The sequence below is a fragment of the Cucurbita pepo genome, chromosome 8 (genome assembly GCF_057944985.1).
Source record: "Cucurbita pepo subsp. pepo isolate OVF chromosome 8, ASM5794498v1, whole genome shotgun sequence".
NCBI lineage: Eukaryota > Viridiplantae > Streptophyta > Magnoliopsida > Cucurbitales > Cucurbitaceae > Cucurbita > Cucurbita pepo.
Genome location: NC_141805.1, coordinates 12368488 through 12392008, shown reverse-complemented (window position 1 = coordinate 12392008; position 23521 = coordinate 12368488). Strand labels below are relative to the sequence as shown.

At 37.6% G+C, this 23521-nt stretch overlaps 5 protein-coding genes and 1 non-coding gene across 11 annotated transcripts; 4 read left to right on the top strand and 2 right to left on the bottom strand.

Moving 5' to 3' along the window:
- Positions 1-484: 484 nt before the first annotated feature.
- Positions 485-4712, top strand: LOC111806102 (Chaperone DnaJ-domain superfamily protein). Its single transcript, XM_023691458.2, has 6 exons — positions 485-749; positions 2021-2113; positions 2919-3048; positions 3347-3638; positions 3797-3851; positions 4096-4712. Exons 1-6 carry the CDS (start codon positions 624-626, stop codon positions 4168-4170), a joined length of 771 nt encoding a protein of 256 aa, XP_023547226.2. The 5' UTR covers positions 485-623; the 3' UTR covers positions 4171-4712.
- Positions 4713-5344: 632 nt separating this feature from the next.
- On the top strand, positions 5345-10875 carry LOC111805856 (metal tolerance protein C2). 4 transcript variants are annotated; one of them, XR_015422261.1, is made up of 11 exons: positions 5345-6058; positions 6171-6279; positions 6398-6437; positions 6939-7015; positions 7815-7903; positions 8424-8493; positions 8648-8686; positions 8767-8917; positions 9647-9736; positions 9890-10141; positions 10631-10875. XR_015422261.1 is itself a non-coding variant. In XM_023691108.2 (11 exons), the coding sequence occupies exons 1-10, from the start codon at positions 5626-5628 to the stop codon at positions 9989-9991; spliced, it is 1200 nt and encodes a 399-aa protein (XP_023546876.1). In that variant the 5' UTR covers positions 5345-5625; the 3' UTR covers positions 9992-10040; positions 10631-10875. The 4 variants fall into 4 exon arrangements, 3 of the variants coding, with proteins under 3 accessions (XP_023546876.1, XP_023546878.1, XP_023546875.1); XM_023691108.2 differs by having other exon boundaries at positions 9890-10040; XM_023691110.2 differs by lacking the exon at positions 10631-10875 and having other exon boundaries at positions 5345-5905; positions 9890-10308.
- Positions 10876-11044: 169 nt separating this feature from the next.
- Positions 11045-13166, bottom strand: LOC111805855 (Concanavalin A-like lectin protein kinase family protein). The gene has a single exon (XM_023691106.2). It carries the CDS (start codon positions 13164-13166, stop codon positions 11199-11201), a length of 1968 nt encoding a protein of 655 aa, XP_023546874.1. The 3' UTR covers positions 11045-11198.
- A 3174-nt stretch (positions 13167-16340) lies between these two features.
- On the bottom strand, positions 16341-18680 carry LOC111785505 (uncharacterized). The gene is made up of 4 exons (XM_087126061.1): positions 18338-18680; positions 18173-18210; positions 17874-17941; positions 16341-17003 (listed from the first exon to the last, which is right to left on the bottom strand). The coding sequence occupies exons 1-4, from the start codon at positions 18449-18451 to the stop codon at positions 16471-16473; spliced, it is 753 nt and encodes a 250-aa protein (XP_086982187.1). The 5' UTR covers positions 18452-18680; the 3' UTR covers positions 16341-16470.
- A 934-nt stretch (positions 18681-19614) lies between these two features.
- Positions 19615-19922, top strand: LOC147791560 (signal recognition particle RNA). The gene has a single exon (XR_015422332.1).
- A 210-nt stretch (positions 19923-20132) lies between these two features.
- On the top strand, positions 20133-22708 carry LOC111801204 (uncharacterized). 3 transcript variants are annotated; one of them, XM_087126290.1, is made up of 3 exons: positions 20133-20381; positions 20490-20601; positions 21227-22708. In XM_087126290.1, exons 2-3 carry the CDS (start codon positions 20568-20570, stop codon positions 22441-22443), a joined length of 1251 nt encoding a protein of 416 aa, XP_086982416.1. In that variant the 5' UTR covers positions 20133-20381; positions 20490-20567; the 3' UTR covers positions 22444-22708. The 3 variants fall into 3 exon arrangements, with proteins under 3 accessions (XP_086982416.1, XP_023540991.2, XP_086982417.1); XM_087126291.1 differs by lacking the exon at positions 20133-20381 and having other exon boundaries at positions 20397-20597; XM_023685223.2 differs by lacking the exon at positions 20133-20381 and having other exon boundaries at positions 20396-22708.
- The last annotated feature ends 813 nt before the right edge of the window (positions 22709-23521 follow it).

Below are 23521 nucleotides of genomic sequence, written 5' to 3'. Positions count from 1 at the left end.
GAAGTTATCTTTTTTATTATTATTATTATTATTATTATTATTATTATTATTATTATTATTATTATTTTCTTTCAAAAACAAGAGGCCCTACTAAATTTATTTTTTAAAAATATTTATATAAATAAGAACAGACACTATATTTAAATGAGAGCAATCTTAAAAATGGAAGGACTAAGAACACTTTAAAAAAATTGAAAGTTAGTATTTATAACAACAAGGTAAATCTTTATTTTTCGCTTAACCATAGAATGATGTAAGTCCCACATCAACTAATTTAGGGAAATCATCAGTTTATAAACAAAGTCATGAGAACTTATGCTCAAAAGTTCATTGTGTGTCTAATAATTTTATGTCAGGCGACTTCCTAAGAATTTTGTTCTTTAATCCATATTAAAAATATAGGTTAAATGTAATTTTTCAATAACGTAAAAATTACACTATTTTTGAAGTGCGGTAAATATTTTGGGATTTAACTTTGAGCTCGAACCCACCCCTTCCCCATGCCCGCAGTCGCTGTTGTTGGTCGGAGAAAAAAAAGTTCAATTCATTCGGCACCAGCCTCCATCACTGTTCTTCCTGCTTTGTGGAGCCTCATTTTCGGGTTTTAATCGATCGGTTTCCACATGATGAACAGCGGCGGCATCAAAACGGTGCTTCTCAATCCCAAATCCGATTGTTTTGGGTTGAGAACTGCTTTCTTTCACTCTACGCCTGTCCTCGATCGCAAAAGACGCAATCATTGGGACTCTGTGAGTTTCTTTTCTGATGCATGTATGCGATTCTTAATCTCGCATGGTCTTTGATGATTGCTTTATGTGCATAACAATAGTGCGGAGGAGACCAATTTTTTGCAAGGATTACGTATGTTACGTTGTTCAAATTAGTATATTTTGGTCTTTTGTATCTCTTTTCTGATGCGAAACTGCAGATTTTGCATATACTGAGCTGGAATCTTTTGTTTTTGTTTTATGGAGAACTTGGAGAATCTAGGTCGAAATGGTTTTAGTTTTAGTTGGGTAGGAGGCTTTCAGAAGCTGCAACAATTGGTTTGCTAGAACCATTTCTAAATCTTTGAGCAACACAAACGCTTGAAAAGTCAGATTACATAATTAATCAGAAATACCTCTATACGGCCTCCAGCTCCCCGTAGCATTCAATCACCAACTCCCAATTCTAGCTCACGAACACTTTATGAACGAGTTGAATGTAAGGACTTATTAGTTAGATTTCTGTAAGCCATAACTAGCTCACGAACACTCTTTAGGTAGATTTCTGTAAAATTCCCTTTTCATTAGTAGAGAAACAAGATGATATGTTGTTCAGAGGGCCTTCGAGGAGGCGTGGTGTGGGGCTCATTTCAACACAACGCCTCATTTTAGGTTTTCTCGTCCTAGAGCAACTTCTTGCAATTTTTATCAGTTTTTTTGGTTTGCTCCCTAATTGGGTTCTTCTCTGTAACTTCGTCATTCGTAATGAAAGCTCGTCTCCTTTACAAAATGAGAAAAAAAAAATTCTCATTCAGTTATGAAGGAAAGGGTTTCAAAGGTAAGAAAACAGAGTTCTAAAGAAAGACCGAACATTTGCAACAGAACTTAGAATGCCTGTTTTTTTTTGTAAATTGTCGTTTCGTTTTGTTTCTTTTTCTCACTGAAAGCGAATCCCGAATTTTCTTTGGGGTTAGCACTGCATCACTGTCAATCTTTCAATGGTTAGATTTAATTTATCTTTCTAGACATCAGTTAATTGAGTTTTTGTAATTACCAGCTTGGTGTCATTCTCTTAGAATGATGCCCTTTTTTTTGTAATTAATTTTGGGGTTTTTTGTATGCCTTTGTACATTCTTTGATTGAGGCTTTGCACTCTTAACTCCTATAGCTGTGGATCAACATTTTCATATTCTTTTCCCTTTATTCTTGTGATATAGTAACCTGGCTGCTAACTAGTTAATCAAAATGAATACTTCTTGCAATAAACCTCTTAATTTTATACTTTGTACTAATATGTGTACACTTTTCCGCAGAGATGCAACCATTACACGAAGAGTTTTAGAAGGATTAATGCAAAACAGACGTTGCTGCGCAATGTCAGTGCCTATGCTGAATTCCTCTTTCAGGTTGCATTAGTTGCCTGTTAACTTCACTTTTCAATTCTTTTCCATTATCTACTTCTTCATTGAAATCAGCTTTCAATAATTTGTTCATAGGAGATAGGGTCCCATTTACAATTACCGGGAGGAAAACGACATTTTCCTTTATGTAGAGTTCATAAAATTCTATTAATTCATGATAAGGATATAAGTGACCAACTGGCTCAATCAAGCTTCAAAAGAAACTTATTCTCAAAGTTAACGGAAGTAAACTCAAATTCAAACCAATAACATACCAAGAAGTCAAATCATTAGAGCTAAAAGACTACTAGAAACATGGAATATTTACATCCAAGCTAAGGTGTCGTCTACTCATTGTGAAGACTTACTTTCGTTCAAACTTGATAAGGCACCTTTTCGTCAAAGAGGCTTAATGAATCTAATTCCAGATTCGTTCTCATTTTTCTTATGCATATGTACCTTTCAAATCATGCATTTTCACGTAAGAAGGTTCGTTAATGGACTTCAAAGGAGGTTGGCTGAATTTAGATTAGATGGACCAAGAGTTGTGTCCTTTCGTTGCGTCTTTCAATTAGTATAAATAGAGATGTAATTTTTTTCATTTGAAGAACAAGGTGAATGAAATTTCATATCAGTTTTAGTCTCTCTCAAGCTTGGAAGTAAACATTCAATGCTTCTTTTAGTCTTTTAGCTTGAATGATTGAACTTTGTGGCATAATGGTTGGCTACTCATTATTTTGAATTTAAGTTTACTCCCGTTTTTCAAAAGAATTTTCGCATCATCCGTATATTATTGCTTTTGGAGTTTCAGAGTTGGCAGGATGAGGGTGAGACGAATGACCCTTCCTCAAGCAGAGGCACTTCTTGGTTTAAAAGGCAGTACTCACAAGGGGGCTCTAAACGAGAAAGGACCAACCAGAAACCACGGTGTTGGGGCAGAAGTTAGTAACCTCTTTATTACATATCTTCAACGGTATTAATGTATATATTCAAATTGTTTATTCGTTTTTACCATCAAGAAGCTGATGTCAGAGTTGGAAACCATAATTGTTTGCAAGTGAAAGTAAAAGGATTAGTGAGGCATGAATCGCAACACTCTCATTTACAATTTTTTTTCTTTAAAAAAGTTATATTTCTTTTAAAGTTCTAAGTTTAATGTTGTTGACTCCAATAATTGTTTTTAAGCAACTTTTGATAAACAATTTTCACTGAACTTATGTCCTAATTCTTCTTCATCAGGTTTTGAGTTTACTGAAGATGATCCTGACATTGAGACTGTTTTCCGATCTGCATTTGGTGGAAACCGGTCTTACTATTGGTCGTTTATTAATGAAGAAAACCCTCAATGGAGGAGCTCAACAAATTACTCAAGTAACTATGGAAGATCTTGGAACTGGCGTTATAGGGTCGATGAAGATTATGACGACTCCTCGAACGAATATGAGGACTCTGATGCTAATTTGGCGTCGCATAGGCGTGTTCTTGGACTAAAAGCGTCTGGTCCACTCAAACTTCAAGATGTTAAAAATGCGTGAGCTTTCGTTTTGATCGCTTAGACTTTTGTTTCGTACGGATGTAGCATTCTGTCTTATCTTGTGATCGAGACTCGAGCTGCTTGCAGGCTTTCTCTTGAATCTCTTCTTATTTTTTACCTTTTCCAATTCATAAATTTTTGTCCTTCAATTTCAGGTATCGAGCATGTGCACTGAAATGGCACCCAGATCGTCACCAAGGTTCCTCCAAGGTAGTATCATGTTCCACCTCAACCCCTCCCCCGATTAGAAAGTCGAAATAACATTGGTTTCAACAATAACTACCTCGACTTGCAAATCTAGCGTAATATCAATCGAATAACCATCAATGCATTGGTTACTGGAAACTAGTTGAGCTAAGCGGAATAACCATCAATGCATTGGTTACTGGAAACTAGTTGAGCTAAGCTTAAATCTTTTTGTGTTCATAAATCTGATCAATGTACTTAAATTTAGGTGATGGCGGAGGAGAAGTTCAAACTTTGCAGCGTGGCATATCAATCCCTGTGCGACAAGTTAGCGGTAAATTAAGGATGATAATCTTAATAACCCCCATATGCATCCAACATGCCAACATATTGCAGTTCATAGGATGTTGTCACACAATTAGACCCTTTTTCTTCATATATGATATGAGAATTTTCATGTCTGTAGTGTTGGTTATATCTCTATATTATTGTTGGGGGCATCAGAGTGCCGACTGTTTTGAACGACAACAATACCATTGTATCGAGTTTTTGTTTAAGAGCACCTATAATTATAGTAGTAAGAAATAAGAACATTTAGACATTAGATATCATTCCCTTGACAATCTGGGTTAGGAGAACATCCGAGCGATTGCCTTTGCGGATCCAAACAAGGAGGCTTGCCAAAACGGCTGACCGAGATAGGTTTAACCAGAATGGCGTCTCTATGTAGTGATTTACCCCTAAAGCAGATGAAGGTATGATTGTTCTATCTTCAGGTCACATCTCAACTTAACCATCTGCGGATTGTGAACGTTCATAGCAATTCAACCTTGACTTTTGTAATCTAACATTGATGTCTGAGTATTTGATTTTTCAATTCCTTTTGACGAGCTTGTACAATTTCAACTGTCAATTTGCTGAAAAGACTACGAAAAATGTTAATAGGACAATTGCAAAAACTACCCTTGAACTTTGACGTTTGTTGCAATTACGTTTCTGACCTTTTAATTTGATCGATCATCCTTAACAAAGTTCGAGGGGGTTGTATGATCAGATTAATAATAGTTTAAAGGCGTGATGGTAACAAATCACATAGCTCAGAGATAGTTTGAGTAATTTTTCCTAAGGATATCATAGTATATAACAACCGACTTTCTAAAACTCTAGATCGACCATAGCTTGTTATCGTATGCATGCTTACGTCATTTAAAGTGGAAGATAAAAACAAGCAAATGAAATGTGTGGACTATCATCTATAGCAACAAGTCTCTCGTGTCACGAAAAAACTAGAAAAAACAATTACGAAATTATCGATAAAATTTCAAACCAATTAAAAAATAATAATAAAAAAAAAATCAACTCATTTAGGAAATAAATGTCATCAAATTCTAGTTAATATATATTAACTGCATTCATTCATTTTCGGGACCAATTTAAAACCATTTTTCAACTAAATGAATTTCGTTTTTTTTTTTTTTTTTTCTTTTAATTATTTGAAGGCGCCGTGCAAAACATTCCATTTTGGCTTTTATCCAAATCCAAGTTCATATTCGTTTACTTGCTAGTCTTCAGCCATCGCCACTGTCTCTTTGTTTCCCACCAATTTTGTGTTCTTTCATTCTATTTCACTATTCCAATCCGAGTTTGGAACTCAGAGATTTTCTCGGTTCTCTTTCGGATCTCTCACATTTTAATCCCCAAGTTTCTGTGTGCAATTTGAAGGTTTAATGGTTTTCAGGGATTTGATTTCGTAGCTTTGAAGTTTTGTGTAGGGAGAATCAAATTTCCCTTGTAAACTATGGATAGGATTGGATCCTTCAATCACCATACTGCATCAAATGGTTTCCAGAATTCTTGTAATAGGGATACCGAATTTGGCGCCAATGATAGGAGGTTCGCTTTCTCACGTCAAGCTTCGTCTAAGCAATGGCAAGAGCCGTCCCATACACCGATTTCTACCAACTCCGATGAGTTGGCCAAGCCTTTGCTTTCGCGGAGTATGTCGAGCATAAACATTCCGCCTGGGAGATACTTTTCTTCCGAAAGTAATAACTTCTTTGGTGTAAAGGATAATTCAGGTGATAAATTATCGGTTTTATCACTCGCATTTTCGATTTTAGAGAATGTGAGATCTGGGAATTTGTATGTGAAGAGGTTGTTTATTATGATTTTTCTCAATGTCCTGTATTCGACTGCCGAGTTAGCTATTGGTCTCCTTACTGGCCGTATTGGTATGGAGTCTACGGACGTCAATATCCCTTTACCCCTTTTAATTTGTCATTCTGTATGTTGAAATTTACTCGTTGTATGTGAGTAATTTATCTTGTTTTCTTGTGTCTTCAGGCCTGGTTTCTGATGCATTTCATTTGACTTTTGGCTGTGGTCTTTTGACATTTTCATTGTTTTCTATTGCTGCCTCTCGGAGTAAGCCTGATCATGTTTACACTTACGGGTGAGTTTGTTTGTTTGCAATTTTGTTTTGTTTTGGATATCTCACATACTTTTTTACCAGTTTGTCGAACTTTATTTGATTAATAGAGATGGTTAATTGTTGTGATTTCTCTTTCCAGGTACAAGAGACTAGAGGTTTTGGCTGCCTTTACGAATGCTGTAAGTATTCAAAACTTTATACGTGTATGCATTTTTATTGTTCATACCACTCTTCTGTTTGAAGCTCTCCTTTTCTGAGTGATGATTGAGGTTCATGTTCTTTTGATCTCTCAAGTTTATGTATTTGTAGCACTCTCAAGTCTTATGAGTTAATTACCTCGAAAGTTATTTCTTTGTTCTTTTGTTTTCAATAAGAAGTATTTCTGTGCTTTTCAATATTCATAACCGGATATTTCAATGGAACCGAAGCAGTAACCTGATTCTTAAATGGACAACACCTCGAAGGAGCAGAGTGATGTTTCACTTTGAACTTCAGTTTTAGTCTTTTTGATGCTAATTTCCATTCATGGTCACAGTTTATTCTAGCTGTTCTTCTGATTTTTCTAGTTTCCTAACCTCTTGAAGTGATTTTATTTGTTTGCATACATCTTACAAATTATGTAATTTTAATTCACTCTTTTTGCTATCTGGACATTTACTACTCTGTTGCCGTGTAGACAGCTATTTCTTCTGTTTCTGTCTTTCTCGTTAGCAGTGGAAGCGCTCCATGCATATATACAAGATGAATCTGAGCACAAGTAAGTACTTCCCATAAACATTGATTTGGAGATGTAATATAATTGTGGAATGCAATCTAGAAGTTTTTCTCATGTAAATTCTTTGGTTGTAGTCTATTTTGCTGGTTCCTAATTTTCGCTTTTGTACCTTGGATGCATTGACCTCGATGTCGTGCTTTGTAGGTGTTTCTGTTTTGCAAAGTTTTTGAACTTCTCAGTTGATTGTAATTTTTAGCTGCCAGGATTCATGCCCACAGGACATGCCTGTTAAGTTTATTATGAAAATGTTTTGCATTTTTGTTGCTTGTTTGTGTTCAGTGCGTTAAGATATGCTGGTATCCTAGACTCTTTGATTCAGATACTCTTAGTATATCTATTTATTCTTCACCATTTGGCTGTACGAGCAAGGAAACAGCTTAAATTAAGTCATGCATTTATTGATCCAAAGGGGTTTCATATAACTTATCGAATAATCAACACTTAGACTTGCATATGTTTGGCAGAATTTCCCAAGTGATTTTGGAGGACTAAAAGTGTTTTTTCTAGAAGTTGCAATGTTTGGTAACCAATAAAAATCACTTGTAAGAAAGCCAAACTGATTTTAAAATATTTTTTAAAGAAACACTTGAAAGTTGATTATCTCATAACCTAAGCCTATAAATTTGTAGAATGTCAAATTTATAGGCTATTGTTTATCATATCCAGATTTATAGCATAGCATTCTGTAAAAACATAAAGGTGGACTTATTAAATGAGTTTATGTGGTTATGTTTTGTGGTATTAGTACTCTGCATATCTGATAATTATTTTTACCTTGCAGGCACTACTTAATTGTCTCAGCCGTAACAAATTTAATGGTTAATCTTATAGGTGTTTGGTTCTTCAGGAACTATGCTCGCATTAATCTTGGTCAGTCTCCTGTGTTGACATCATCTGATTAGTTATAATGGTTTTTTTCCCCTCTCTAACTTCCATCCATTGTTTTTGAAGTACTTGATGCAGTTATGTACTCTCCTAGTCTCCCTTAATTTTATATCGATAACATTTATTCAAGTGTTCGTAAAAAAGTATTTATTTTAGCGTGATTTTGCAATTATATTTTCTAAACAATATTGTTCTCATACTTGCAATAAAGAACTAAATTAGCATATTACCTCATTTTCAAGAGGAAATATTAAATGCAATTATATCTTTAAATCTCAAGTTATACATCTATCAACGGGATTTTTTATATAACATGTCCATTATATATTCGATAACTATATTGTATTCGATATTTCCGTTCTTAGTATCTTCTTACCAAACATTAATGGTTTCTCAAGTTCATCTATGTCATATCCAAGATGATCTTAATATTTATTGGCTTATCATCCAAGCTGTCAGGTCTGTGATTATGATGATTTTCTCATCCCTGGATTATTGCTTTTAGTGTACAGAAAAGCTGAAGATATGAACTACCATTCAATTTGCTTGCATGTTCTTGCAGATTCTATCCGCAGGTAAATTCTATTCTCCTCCGCTCTCTTTCTTCCTTCATTTCTACATGCCTGCTTTCTCTTTTAATAACCATGTGTGAATATGCTTGCTTTTTCTGAATATTAATCTTATTTTAGCGATGTTTATCTTTAAACAATGTTTGTCATTGGTTCTCAGTGCAGGTCTGATATTGGCGTCATGGTTTTTGTCTCTTGGGTAAACTACCATACACAAACTGATCCTTTCTTTCAAGTTAGTTGCTTCAACTCTAATCTTATTTGGGACCTTCTTTGCAGGGTTCAAAATGCTGAAGTCTTGTGCCTAGGACTGGTTTCGGTTGCAGTCTTTATGATTGTCATTCCGCTCTTTAGAGCAACCGGTGGTGTTTTACTTCAAATGGTACCACCTAGCATTCCAACTTCGGCATTAAGCAAATGTTTGAGACAGGTTTGTGATAAGCATGCATTTTATCATTTGCTCCGGAAGTTGTGAAGTAAATTGGACCATGAAGACTGATTTGAGATCTTTTTCATACTTTTTCATTAAACCGTGAGTTCCATAATTTCTTTTTTGTTCTTCAAACCTTTTTCCATTAACCTTTCTCTGTGCTCGCTAATTCTTTTAAAAATTATTTTCTCCCATCACATACTTTTTGCCACTTGGAGTCTAGAACCTAGATCAACCCACGGGATTCTCTCAACATTTTTGTACTATGTTTTCCTATGTATTTGTGTTGCCTTTTCTAATTGAAGTTTCTACTTGTTCCTAGAAAAGAAATGTTGAATCTGAACTATATTCAATATACGGGTAATTAAGATTTAAACCCGTATAGTTTGTCTATTTAGCAAACTATATTCTCATGTCTTAAAAAAGGTTGATGACTTACCATATGAATTAATCAAATATCTAATGGAGTTGATATATCTGGCTTATTCTGCGGGTGTCAAGTTCATGAAACCTTAGGGACAGAAAGATATGCTTACATTTTCATAAACCACTAAATGTTTGGAACCTTTTTTAAAACATGGGTATGATTTTCAAATAGACGAACCATAAATGGGAATGGTAAGACACATATGCAAAAGAAATGATCAAATGAAAGTTATGAAATTGACTACACTTGTTATCTACTCTACATGATGTTGCAAGAATGTTCACATTTTTATATTTTATCAGATTACATCCTTGGAAGACGTATTAGAAGTCACTCAAGCGCGATTTTGGGAATTAGTACCCGGTCAAGTTGTTGGCTCACTCTCTCTAACGGTATTGTTAAGCATACTTGTATTCTGTCATTGTTAACATTGTCATGCATCTGTATTGTTAGTAATCCTTTTTGTTCTGTTGTGATGTAACTGGTAGTTCCTTTCTGTCTATCTGAATTTTCAGTTCTGATATTGGTGAAATGACTGTTTACAGATAAAGAAAGGAACGGACAATCGCCAAACACTTGAGTTTGTGCATGGTGTGTATCATGAATTGGGCATTCTGGAGTTAACAGTGCAAATAGAAGATGCTTGAGTTTCTGCTGCTCCATAGTTCTTCTCAGTCCCCCATATCGTCAATGATGGTCATATCTTTAGCTTACACATTCTACCTCAAATTTTCGAGAATCCACATTAGGCTTATGATAAATACCAATTATCTCAAACATGTTCCTCAGTGTTGATGGTAGTTGATAAATAATTTCTCTTCTTTCTCCTCTCCCTCAGCACATCCCACATCTTGCATCATAATAGAATTTATGTAAAGTAATTGTAACTTTATTGATAATTATAGTGAAATTTTGTTTAGTATTATGAAAATTGATTACAGGATTATGATTAGTTGTTTTCTTACTTTCTGATGTAATTTCTTGAATTTATAGTTCGGTAATCTCTGAATTTATAGTTCGGCACGTCCTCAGATCCTCAAGAACATGCTAGTCATTTTGTAGTACCTGCTGGGACAAATATAGGGATAAAGATTGTTGCCATTGCTACCACAAAGAAAACTAAATACAATTCTTTGTTTGAATGTTTTTTAGTATCCTCGAGAATTTGGAGTAGCTTCCATGTACCTTGATTATTTTCCTAGGACAACCGCCTCACCTTTTCACATTTAGTTGCCAGAGTAATTTTATCTTCTGATTTTCATATGATGTGGCTAATACTTTCATAGGTTTCAAGGGAAGGGTGACATCAAAAGCTATGGTGAGGTGTTTATGGGCAGAGGAAGGTCCCAGGTATACAAACTATACATTCATTCATCAACAACACAATGGCTTGTATTAAAGCATAGTAAGAGTATCACTACTCATTGATTCCTTTATGCTATGACTGTTTGATTAGTTTAGAAATCATAGAAGAATGTTGTGATGCAAGGTATCCATAAACTTGTAGTTCTAGGTTTCATGTACCATCACATTGGGCTGCTCAAGGCAATGATATAATGCCTACTTGCTAAGCATGGATTCATGTTTCATATCAAACTGCAATAACTTTTGAAATAATTGATGTTAGTTTTGCTTTGAAGAAAATCAAACTCTCATATGAAATAAATTTGTATTTAGTAAATTTTAGATTACATTTTGTTTACTTTAAATTATTTGTTACTTTGATTGAAAAGATATTAGGAAGGGATAGAATCTCTCAGATTACATGAAGGGTGAGAGTTCCAAATACTAGGCTAAACAAACACAATCTATTGGATCTAAACACTGTCTATATACTATAAACATTAGTTATGATCATCTTCCAGAAAGCTCTGTAAATGGAGTGAGCTGGCTGTCTTTGAGAGAGCTGTCTGTGTCATCCTTGAAGGAAGGAGGCATGGGAGGCCACACAAATGAAGGCCTCTCATCAGGCAAAATGGGTGGATTTGCTTCCCCTTTAAGCACTTGTAGAACATTCCTCATGGTTGGCCTTTGAAGAGGATTGGGATGGCAACAAGCCAAACCCAGAATCAATAGATACTCTATTTCTTCTCTAACGAACTGCCCTTCAAGCCCTTCATCCACAGCTTCGACGAGCCTTTGTTCCTTGTGAAACTCCCATACCCAGTGCGCTATACTGCCATCATAGCTCCCAAGGTCCGATGGATTTCCAGGCCTTCTTCCACATATAACTTCTAAGACTAGAACTCCAAACGCATACACGTCTGTTTCTGCTGTAGCTCTACTGGTTAGGAAAATCTCTGGAGCCATGTACCCTGGTGTCCCTGCTATCTCTCTTGTTGAGTGATGCGTTTGGTCGGTTCGACGCATAGTTCGAGCCAATCCGAAATCTCCCAACTTAGCTTCAAACTTGGAATCCAACATGATGTTTGAAGATTTCACATCTCTGTGCAGCACTGTCTTCTCGCACCCATTATGAAGATAATCCAAAGCCTCAGCCACCCCACAGATTATGTTCTGTCTTGTTTCCCAGCTGGACGCACCCATCTTGTCACACCCAAATATCAGCTTGTCCAAGCTGCCGTTGGGCATGTACTCATATACCAGAAGAAGATCCCTCTTTTCGTAGCACCATCCAATTAGCTTTACAAGATTCTTGTGATGAAGGCTACCAATGGTAGCAACTTCTGCAATGAACTCTTGCTTCCCTTGACGCGAGTCCTCTGAGATTTTCTTCACAGCGACGTCTCTGTTCATCAAATTTCCTTTGTAAACCGTTCCAAAACCACCTTTCCCAAGGCTGTTCTTTGGGTTGAAATTGCCAGTGGCCTTCGTTAGTTCTCTCAATCCAAACTTTTGAGCTCGTGGGGCTATGGAGATGTGTTGAAGCTGATGCTCTATCCCTTCATATGGCTCTTCTGGATAATTCAATACTCTTTTCCTCATCCAGAAATGGTAGACAAGGCCAATAACAGCCCCACAAATCACCACACCTCCAACTACACCCACTGTGAGCCAAATCCAGAGGCGTTTATGTCTTCCATCACTAACATCAGTTCCATTGAATTGCCATGATTTCACACAGTTCAACTGCGTGAAATCGCTCGTCGAGCCTGAAAATCCCACGTAAACATTATCCGGAAGAATTGAGAGGTTCAATGCCTGGAAAATGACGTTGTTTTTCAACAGATCCTCTGTTTTGTTCGACATGGAAACGAACACAGAAATATTCTCTCCATCGTACCGAATCATCGCGAAAACAGAGATCCCAGATGAAAGATTAACCCCAAATTCCGATAATGGCTGTTCAATGATCGAGAAAACACTGTTCAAATTCAAACCCACATGGTTGCTATCGATGTCCTGTGGGAAACTTTTCCTGGTGTCGAATTCAACCGCCACAATTTGCGCCTCTGGAGTTCCATTTGTCGAGGCATTAACAATCCCCAGCCACTGACCGTCGCTGTCAGCGGGAGGAGAACCATCGGCAGCGAGAATGAAGGCCAACCCCTCGCCGCCGACCGGCGTAGACACTGGGCTGATGTTGAGCTCGAATGTCGTGTTGAATGACGCGATTTTGCCGTTGTTTCTTATCAGAAATGGGACTTTGTAAACGGCCCTGCCGGATTCATTGGCGATCGAAGCTCCTCTAACGTCCGGCGTGACTTGAATGGCGTCTTTGAAGATTCGAGCATTGTTGTACAGATTGAGGTCCTCGGTACTGTTATTGGGGAAACTTGGGAAGTTGAAATAGAGGCACCGTGTGGGGACGACGGCGGCGACGAGCAGTAGGATTCTGATCTTTGCTAGAGAAGAACTCATTGTTGGTCCGTGGTAGTGTTCGAAACAATGGGTGGTGGCTTTTTACAGAGAACCCATTGGGTTTGGATTTGAAGGGTCAAACAAGAAGAATTGAAACAATGATGTTTGAGGAATTACGACAAAAATTCCATTTTTTATTCCGACTTCGGGAAAAGGATTGCTACAAAATTTCATCGTGGAAAAAAAATAAAAATAAAAATGAAAACCTCAATTCAAAGTCAAAACTTTTTTTTTTTTTTTTTTTTGTTTGGAAAATTATTTATAGAAATTAAATATGTAATTTACAATTGGGTCTTTGGATACTTATGATTTTATATTCCAAGTCCTTTCCCTTCCCATTTATTATTGATAATGAAGTTTTATATTGTATCGTTGTCTCACGAAATCGACACGCCAAATTAGAAAAATAATTTACGTGATAAATAAAAAAAATATACTAGCATGAATTATTTAAAGAATGAAAAATTCATACAAAAACAAAATTCTATCCTAATTTGTCCATCGTCTCAATAGTAGAAGTCGTCAAATGTCTAAAATTAAGTGACCCTACTGTTAGAGCTCATCAAATACGACTTAGACTAACATGTCTCTGGTGGGACCTAAACTCAACACTTGAGTTCTCGCTTCTTTTCTTTCCTCAAGATGTGCATCACTTTCATGCATTCCAAACCCACCGGACGAGCTCAGAAAAATCACTTTCATGCACTCTAGTTCTCTCTAAATGTGCATAACTTTGTATACTTTGGCCCTACGTACATCACTTTTACGTACGGTAGTTTCCTGACAAGCATTACTTTTAATTGTCAACTTTATGAAAACGTCTAAATCTCAAAAGAAAAAAAAAAAGAATATAAAATAAGGGGAAGAAGAATCGTTCCTCAAAACTTGTCAAATACGTTAATTTAGGGTTTATCTACATGAAGCAATGAATAAGACCATATTATTTCTTAGACTATTCAAATTTTTAGCACATCATCATAATTGACCATAGTAATTAAACACCAATTTGATGATTATTAATTAACTATATGCTAATTGTTAATTTCAACATATGCAATTGACAATTTATTTATTGTATTTGTAATGCTCATATATTAATTCATTTCTATCTCTCATTACTTTATAATTTTAAGGAAAATATTTATCTAATATTTGAATCAATAATAAAATTATCACCTCCTTAAAATTAAATGAAAAACCGTACCACAAAAATAAAACATACCAAAATATCGATTATAATGATATTTTAAATATGATTTATTTTTTAAACCTATTCTACAAGGTTAAGTCGCAAAATAAGATCAACCAATCAAAAGTTACTACTTGTTACCGCTCAAGCTCACCGCTAGTAAATATTGTTATGAAACGTTCGATACTGGTTGGAGTAGGGCTAGACCTTCTCTATAATAAACGTGTCGTGACCCTCTTTAAAATTTGTTAAAGAAAAATATTGTTATGAAAGCTTAAAATAATCGATAATTACTATACATACTATTATTTTTTTAATATATATGTTTGAAAATAAGCATATTTGAATTGAAATAATTGAACGACATAATGCATACAATATATAAACAAATCATATAAATAAAGCATGCATTAATTATATTCACACAAGAGAACTCAAGTTAACGGACGCCATCATCTTGGCCATCTCATGCAGCTCCGCCTGCGCCTTCAGAATCGGATCCACCAACACCACCGTTGGACTCTCTTCTGCCGCTGCCGGTGCTCCACCGGTACCCTCCTCCCCGACCGTCGCAAAATACACGTACGAATCATTTCTGGCGGCTCAGCCTTGGCTGTGGCACAATAAGTATGAACATGACAGTTACAAGACGAGCAACTGTAACCCCAATATTGAGACTCGAGTTGAGTTGTTGCGGTAACATGGTGCAATCACCATGAAAGTTAATGTCGTAGAGGATGCAGGAGAAACAGAAAGCGGTGCTAATGACACGACAGGCATTACAAAGGAAGGAGCCATCAGGGTAGGTCGGAAAGGGGAGGAGGGTGAGATGGTGGGAAGGGGGAGAGAGAGCGGATCAAAACAGACCATGTCTACTAACAGTGGGCTTTGGCTGTTACAAATAATATCCGAGCCAAGTTTCGAGCGATGTGCCACCGAGGATGTTAGCCCCCTAAGGGGTGGATTGTTAGGTCCCACATCGGTTGTAGAAGAGAACAAACATTCCTTACAAGGGGTGTGAAAACCTCTCCATAGCATAAGAAAATGTGCTTTAAGATCGTGAGGCTGACAACAATATGTAATGGGCCAAAATAGACAATATCTACTAACAATGGGGTTTGGGCTGTTACAAATGATATCCGAGCCAAGTTTCAGGCGGTGTGCCATCAAGGATGTTGGCCCTCTAGGGGGTGGATTGTTAGGTCCCATATCGGTTAGATAGGGGAACAAACACTCATCAGAGGGGTGTGGGAAACCTCTCCCAAATATCCTTTAAAATCGTGAGGCTGACAGCGATACGTAATGAGTCAAAACAGACAATATCTACTAGCGATGAGCTTGGACTGTTACAAATAGGTTGAGAACCAAGCACGGGGTGATGTGCCAGTGAGGATGCTAAGTCTCCGATAGGGTAGATTGTGATGAGCTTGGACTGTTACAAATAGGTTGAGAACCAGGCACGGGATGATGTGCCAGTGAGGATGCTAAGTCTCCGATAGGGTAGATTGTGAGATCTTAGATCAGTTGGAGAGGAAAACGAAACATTTCTTATAGGAAGTAGAACTTCCCTCTAACCTCGTTTTAAAATCATGATGCTCACGACTTCATTATCCAATAATACAAATTTTTGAATGGGAATTAAGGGTTGAAATTAGGTGGAGGAAAAAAAACATCCTTAAAAGAAGCGTTAAATAATATTGAACGAATGTTCTTGGCTTTTACTCCACGCATGCTTAGCTTGGGATTAATGTTCAAAACTCAGTTAATTAATTAACTAACTAATTTTGTTAAGAGTTAATTGACTACATTAATTACTAATTATATATAATAAGCTTCTTAATCACGAGGATTTAATCAGTGGGTCCGACCACGACACTGACATTTTAGTGTCGTTTACAAGAATTCTAATATTTTATTACAAAAAGATTAAATTAATTGTAAAGAAATAACGAGAAAACAAATAAAATTTTAAATAATCAGAAATAAAAATTAAATAGAGCTTAAATTTTAGATATATTAATAAAATCATAATTTAATAATTATCAAACTTTTCCTCAACAGATTAAAAAAAAAAATCTAATTACCTAAAATATTAAGGATGGATTAAATAGTAAATTATAATTTCTTACCGTCAATGTTGTCATCCGGCGGTGTAGGAGGTAGAGGCGGAGGTGGTGCCACCGCCATCACGCCGTCGGGTTGGCCGAGCAAGCTGCTTATCGACCTTGCTTTCACTACACCGAGCTTCGTTCTCTTCTTACTAGTCAGTGTCAATGGTGGGCGTGGAGATGGTGATGGAGAAGGCTTCTTGTTATCTTCTTTCTCGACGACGGTGGCGGGCGAGGATCGGCTGCGGACGCTGTTCATGCTGCGGAGGCGACCTTTTCCCAAGTGATGTTCACAGAGAGAGTAACCAACGAGGGTCTGTTGGCAGCAGCGCCACCCTCTTCCATTGACGCGGCTGCACCGAGATCCCTCCATTAAAGCGCCGCCTCTCGATTTCCTTTTTCCGGCGAGGTTGAGACCCATTTTGGATTGATGTTCTTCTTGTTTCTTCTTCATCTTCTTGTTTCCATTGTTGTTGTGATCATCACTTCTTCTCTTCTTTAATGGAAATTCCCTCTCCCTTTCGCCCCACCGCCCCACCACTACAACAAACAACCAATTCAGCTATCACTCAAGTTCATAGCTCATGATATGTTCGATTTAATTGTCAAGTTCGAACAAATAAAATTCTTCGATCACACGTTCAAATGAGCTAAGTGATGATGTATCGCGATCAGAGGAAGTCTCCCACAAGATTTCACGAAAACCAATCAAAACGAACACTACAAAACTTCTAAAAAGGTTAGAACTTTGATAAGCCAACACAAAACCCAGATGAGTAAACGTACTCCAACGAGTAACGTTATAAGTTATCACGATATAACTCAAGTCCCGAAATACTAGACCACTTTTTGTAGAACCCCATTTCGTCCAAGTTGTTACTAAACCGATAAAAATCAACGGTTTTTTTTGCATAGTTTACCCTAACTGATCCACCATCCCCGTAGACTCTATGTTATCCGAACACCCAGTATCAATGATCATCTTTGCACTGGCTAATTCCGACATAGATTTGAAATACTACTCTCTACAAGTCAAGCCTTTACGGAGAAGTAATGGAAACAAGCTAGTTACTCTTAACATTAATTACGGAGAAGACGACAACATTCCACGAGATTAGATGTAGGATTTTACACCACGATACTATGTCAAATCACTACTAAACGATAAGTCGAGAATAACCCAGATGCTCTCGTTTCCACGAGGTTAGATGTAGGATTTTACACCACGATACTAAGTCAAATCACTACGAAACGATAAATCGAGAATAACCCAGATCGTCTCGTTACATTATTCCATGAGATCTAAAGTTACTATCTACCAATGATAATGATATGATTTGGTGCATCAAATGATGAAAGGCAAACAACACAAGAACAAAGAAGAGTGGGATGATGAGAAAAAGGTGAGACCTTGAGGTGAAGAGGTGGATTGTGGAACAACCCCATTGCTAGTTTCCGCATCAAACTCGCACCTCTCCCTAAAACCAAACCAAAAACCAAAAAAATTGCACAAAAAAAGAAGAAAAAAGGTGAAAATAGATGAAAGAGGAGCAGTGGACCAGCAAAGAACATGCAGCCCATGGGCGCACAACATATAGAGAGGCAAAAGGCAATGAAAAACAGATTAAAAAAAACATCCAAACAGTGGTTCCACTTGCCATGTTTTTCCTTTGCGCTCCTCTTAAAAAAAAAACAAAGAATTTTGTTACCTGGTATTATCCTCAATGTGTTCTTGTTGTTCCTTCTCCTGCACAAAGAAAGAGAGGCGATGAGTGGTAGATAGGCATTTGTGGCGCTTGTGGGCCTTAATTTGAGGGTCAATCCTTCCAAATCAAGAGCAAACCAAGGGAGGAGATGGGTATTGGATTACTGACCATTGGAGGAGCGTGGGCGTGGGCGTGGGCGTGGGCGTGGAGGGGATCCGAGACAGGGCGAGGGCCAGAGGAGAAGGCTAATGGGAGTGGGAGCTGCCGCTTTCTGATTCTCATGGCGTCTAATTATGAGTGTAATTATGGGAACCAAACACACAGGAAAAGAGGGAAGGAGTGTAAGAAGAACACCAGCAACTTTCTTTATCTTTCTTGTTGGCTGTGGATTTAATGAATTGCAGTTGCTGAAGGGGCAACCGGAAGAGGAGGTAGCCGGTGAGAGGGAATCGGAGGAGGGATGACAGCGTGGAGGGGACAGGTTATTGGGCGAGGGTGATGGTGATGGTGATGGAATACAATATGATGGGAGTGGGTAATTTTATCTTTTCTATTATTATTATTATTATTTTTTTTTTTTTTGGTAATATAGTGGGTCCCACTAGCTTTTTCTCTCTTCACAAAATCCTTAGCGAGAACAAACCCGATCAACCCAAAAGTAGAGTTACAACTTGTGACATCTTAGGTTCTTTAGTAAGGAGGACGAAACCTCCTTTATAAAAGGGTAGAAATTTCTCCGTAGTAGACGTGTTTTAAAAATCTTGAGTGAAAACCCAAAAATAACAATATTTGCTAGCGGTGAATTTAGGGTATTACAAATGGTATCAAAGTCAAATATTGAGCGATGTGTCAGCAAGGAGGCTGAGTAATCGAAGGGAGGTAGACATGAGGTGATGTGCCAGCAAGAACTCTAGGCCTTTAAAGGGGTGGATTTTTTGGGAGTTCCACATCGATTGGAGAAAGGAACGAGTGCCAACGAGGACGTTGGGTTCTGAAGAGCACCCTTAATAATGATATGGAAACATCTCCCTAACAGATACGTTTTAAAAACCTGAAGAGAAATTCCGAAACGGTAAGCTCAAAGAGGACGATATCTACTTATAGGCATAGGGCATTACTCAATTCTACTCTACTTTTAAGATTGTTATAACAAATTAAGAATATTTGACGTTTGTAACTGATGTGATACATAAAGTCTATTATGTGAGTGATACATGACTCTATTTTTAATTAAATGATAAGAAAAACCTTTTTTTAACTGTACAAAATTTACTAAAATATTCCATTTGTTGTGAATTGAGCCAAAAAAATCAAATTAACCTCAAAAGAAATGCATTTTGTCTTGTTCTTGGCCATAAATGGTGTGCTTTATTGACAAAGTCCCACATTGCTAGTTTTGCAGCACAGTTTGCACTATTAATTTGTGGCCATAGAGTGAACCAACTGCCGAGCTTGGTCGCGTAAGCTTGTAACTCGAGTGAGGGCATTAGGGAAATGGAACATCCGTGCAATTTCATGGGGCCGGGTTCAATGGCTAAATACAGGTCAGCCCATTTCAAGCCAGGAATGGGCCGTGTGGTTTGGGCGAAAGCCCATACGTCGCAGTCCTTAGTGCCAGATGGGAACGCGTCAGGCTGGCTTCACAGAGCAACGTTAACCTCTCTCTCTCTCTTTGCAGTGAAAGGATAACTGGCCGGTGCCTCTTGAACCCTCCCAAGGTCCTTGTATTGGGCCTAAATGGACCATCTTTTTTCTTTTGTCTGGGCCAAGCCCAAGCCCGAGGTCCTTATTTAATAAAATAGAAATATAAATATAAATATAGTAATTAAGAGTAGGAAATGTTGGCAATAAATATAAAAAGTGGGAGAGTTATTTGGGCATAAATTGAGAAACATGTTGTTATGTTACATTGCCAAAAATCCATGCGTGCCTTTTACATAATGACACCCGCGTTCTTCAAATTTAGACACGACAAGTTGAAATCGATTACACATTCTGTAAAAAATTTGCCAAAAAAGTGGGAAATCTCTAATCTAATCTCTCTTCTCCCGCCACCATCACTCAATTCACTCCTCACTAAACAAGAAATTCAGTTGTTGCCGCCAATCCCACAGCGCCACACATGCCTTCTTCTTCAGATCTCAGCCGCTCGATCCAATAATACCCAATTTTCATTCATCAGCCGCACGATCCTATCCATCGCCTGATCCTTGTATGCTTCATTTTTTTAGTTTTTTTTGTTTGTCTCTCTCTGTGCGATTAAGCTCCGTTTTCCCTTCTCTCTCGCTCTCTCTCTCTCTGTTGCTTGTGTGTGGACCAGATCGCTGATCGATGGCGGACCTCTGATGGCGAATCAGCTCGAGCGCAGCTAAGGGGAAGATCATTTCGGGTTTACTGAATGATATGGAATCCAGAGCAGTTGTCTGAGGCAGGTGTTCAGCTTTCTTGTTCTTGTTGTTCTTCTTCTTCTGAATCGACGTGAGAATTTTGTTGTTTGGCTGCAGTCGCGTTAAACCCTAGTTTTTCTTGCGAGTCTAGGATTGGGATTTTTTCAATTCGACTTTTTTTTTTTTTTTTTTTTTTTTTTTTTATTATTATTATTATTAGGATTAGTTTATCGTTTGATGAACTGGGATTGACGGGGTTAAGGCTAAGCTCGACGGAAGTTCGTTATTTTTCACTTCCTGCGTAACGAAATTGATCGAGGATTTATTGTTTTTGATTATTGTATATCAACTAGGTTAGTTTCGTTTGAGAGAATTGGGGTTTTCTGTACGGATTCTTCGGTGATTTCAAGCTTGTGATGAATTTAAGTAATGTGTTGTGAGGGATTTTGCGTTGGAAAAGGGTGGATTGTTCATCTGGGACAGAGTTGATCTTGTGCTTTGAGGTAATTTGAATTTCATGGTGCCATTGGGGTTTCTTCTAACCAGAGGCCGCTAAGTTTCAGGTTGAATTGGGGGTTTTTTTATCTTTACTTTTATTCGAATAAATTTGTAATGGGTGACGAAATCTTTGATGCCATGAACCTTGACTTGAATCTGGGTCCTGTTCCAGAGCCGCCTTCAAACTCTCCAAATGAAGATGTGAATTTAGCTAATTTGATTGAGGATCCTGTACATAGATTTGGAGACGCTATCAGGTTTAGGACGAGACATCGATGGAGAAGGCGTCAAGTCCAAATTCCTTCTGGAACTCAGAATATTTCATTGGAATTGAGTGAAATTATGGTCAATTCAGTCAATGGGAATTCATTACAGCCATTACAGGCTGGTGAGGGTAGTATTACTGCTGAGGAAAGGAAAAATGAAGCAGGGAAAACTTGTGAAATTAACAATGAAGCTTTGGAAGATGAGAAGGCAGAGAATAAGAGTGATGTTGAAAAGGGCAGTGACTCTGATGGGAGTTTCTTTGATTGTAATATATGTCTCGACTTGGCTAGGGACCCTGTTGTAACTTGTTGTGGTCACCTATACTGCTGGCCGTGCCTTTATCGATGGCTACATCTACATTCAGATGCCAAGGAATGCCCTGTATGTAAAGGAGAGGTTACCATGAAGACTGTGACGCCAATTTATGGTCGTGGCAGCAACACGCCTATGACAGAGGAGGATGCTGCACTTAAGATTCCTCTAAGGCCTCATGCTCGGAAGGTTGAAAGTTTGAGACAAACCATTCAGAGGACTGCACTTAATTTCCCTATGGATGAGATGATTCGTCGATTGGGGAATAGATTTGATTTCAATCGTGATCTAGACCAACCGCCGGAGCCAGACGGTTCACATGAAACATTTGGTCGATCTCCAACCTTGTTGAATAGGATTTTAACATCCAGGGGAATTCGTAGAGAACAAATTTCACTGCACCCCCATGATGATGTAGGAGTTTTAGAACTCCCTCATGTGTCTGGCACCGAGGCAGGGGATACCCGTCTTCAATCTCTCCCAGTGCTTCGATCATTACTACACAGGACAAGAGTTTCTTCTCTGACCTCTGCGTTTAATACTGCTGATAGGCTTCCAGAGGGCTTTTTGTATACCGATCCGCTCGTTCCTAGACACCAGGAGCAGCCTCCTCCGCCTGTGGAGGATAGAGATTCTTTCTCTAGCATTGCTGCTGTTATAAATTCAGAGAGTCAAATGGACACCGCTGTAGAAATTGATTCCATGGTCTCCCATTCAACATCATCATCCAGAAGAAGAAATGATTCTTTGCAGGTGTCCGATGTAGACAGTGGAAACTCTCGGGCGCCCAGACGAAGAAGATTGGCATGAAAGGAGGACCTCTATCTGAATCCCAAGATTGGGAAATGAATCATGACTAATATTTCCACACCTATGTAAGTTCTACTTGCATTTATTTACTTTTTCACTAAGAAAAAAGCATTGCCTCTTGCTTCGACAACGGACTATTACATGGTCGATATTCAATTTTCTTCGTTTTACTGCTCTTATTGTACGTGAATTGAAATGTAGGCATACTTCTTGAACATATGGGAAGCAAATAATTAGTAAATCAAGTAGAGAGTACTTTCCTTTATCTCCTCCATATGTATCCTTTCATGCATCAAAACCCAAGTTCAACATTTTCTTACAAATCCATATCTATCATCTTCTTGACTTTGGTGTTTTCAGCCCTCGACCATATCTGATGTGTTTAATTTACTTTATGTTAAATCGAAAATTTGATTACATAGTTAGTCCCTATAGTTTTAAATGTTAGAATTAGAGCGAGCTATTTGTGAGGGTTTTATCTAATTATGGAGACCATTTATGAAGCAATCCATAAGGACGAGTGATTTTATCTAGTTGTGAGGATATTATGTTCATGTTTAGCTTTGCTCTGGTAGTTTTAGCTTAATGAGAGTGCAATCATAAGTTCATCCATACTTTGAACTGGAAGTTTTTTCTGGTTTTGTTTTATTATTACCCATTAAACGAACATGGGATTTGACTGTTCACCTCAAAGCAATTCAATTTGAAATATTTTGAATTTCTTGTTGAATTTGCTCTATTTTGACTTGAGTTATTTAGACTGATCATTGCAACAATGATGAGCATATCATCCGGCAGATTTTTCACCTTTTGGCTTTGCTTTATTCTCCATTAGCTCATCTGCTGATTCTGTTAGCATCATCTAAAAGCTAGTTAGATAATCCACCACTCAGAGACGAGCATAGCGAATCAGTAACGAATTAGCGTTCTCTTTCATCTTCGTCAAGAATTATTTAGAAATCTTGAAGGTTATGGTTTCCACTACAAACACTCCTGTATGAAAATCACAATATCCCATGGAATAACAGCCTAAAGTTAAAAAATAGTTTATTGGTTATTAGGTGTGAGATCATCCTCT

Excerpts from the sequence above, each read along its gene's own strand:
- LOC111806102 (XM_023691458.2), top strand. The coding sequence starts at position 624 with ATGATGAACAGCGGCGGCATCAAAACGGTGCTTCTCAATCCCAAATCC. Across the intron at positions 2,114-2,918 it reads ATGCTGAATTCCTCTTTCAG|AGTTGGCAGGATGAGGGTGA; the intron begins GTTGCATTAGTT and ends TTGGAGTTTCAG. Across the intron at positions 3,639-3,796 it reads CTTCAAGATGTTAAAAATGC|GTATCGAGCATGTGCACTGA; the intron begins GTGAGCTTTCGT and ends CTTCAATTTCAG.
- LOC111805856 (XM_023691108.2), top strand. The coding sequence starts at position 5,626 with ATGGATAGGATTGGATCCTTCAATCACCATACTGCATCAAATGGTTTC. Across the intron at positions 8,687-8,766 it reads TCATGGTTTTTGTCTCTTGG|GGTTCAAAATGCTGAAGTCT; the intron begins GTAAACTACCAT and ends CCTTCTTTGCAG. Across the intron at positions 8,918-9,646 it reads TAAGCAAATGTTTGAGACAG|ATTACATCCTTGGAAGACGT; the intron begins GTTTGTGATAAG and ends ATATTTTATCAG.
- LOC111805855 (XM_023691106.2), bottom strand. The coding sequence starts at position 13,166 with ATGAGTTCTTCTCTAGCAAAGATCAGAATCCTACTGCTCGTCGCCGCC.
- LOC111785505 (XM_087126061.1), bottom strand. The coding sequence starts at position 18,451 with ATGAGAATCAGAAAGCGGCAGCTCCCACTCCCATTAGCCTTCTCCTCT. Across the intron at positions 18,211-18,337 it reads ACGCCCACGCTCCTCCAATG|GAGAAGGAACAACAAGAACA; the intron begins GTCAGTAATCCA and ends TTCTTTGTGCAG. Across the intron at positions 17,004-17,873 it reads ATCCACCTCTTCACCTCAAG|TGGTGGGGCGGTGGGGCGAA; the intron begins GTCTCACCTTTT and ends TGTTTGTTGTAG.
- LOC111801204 (XM_023685223.2), top strand. The coding sequence starts at position 21,169 with ATGGGTGACGAAATCTTTGATGCCATGAACCTTGACTTGAATCTGGGT.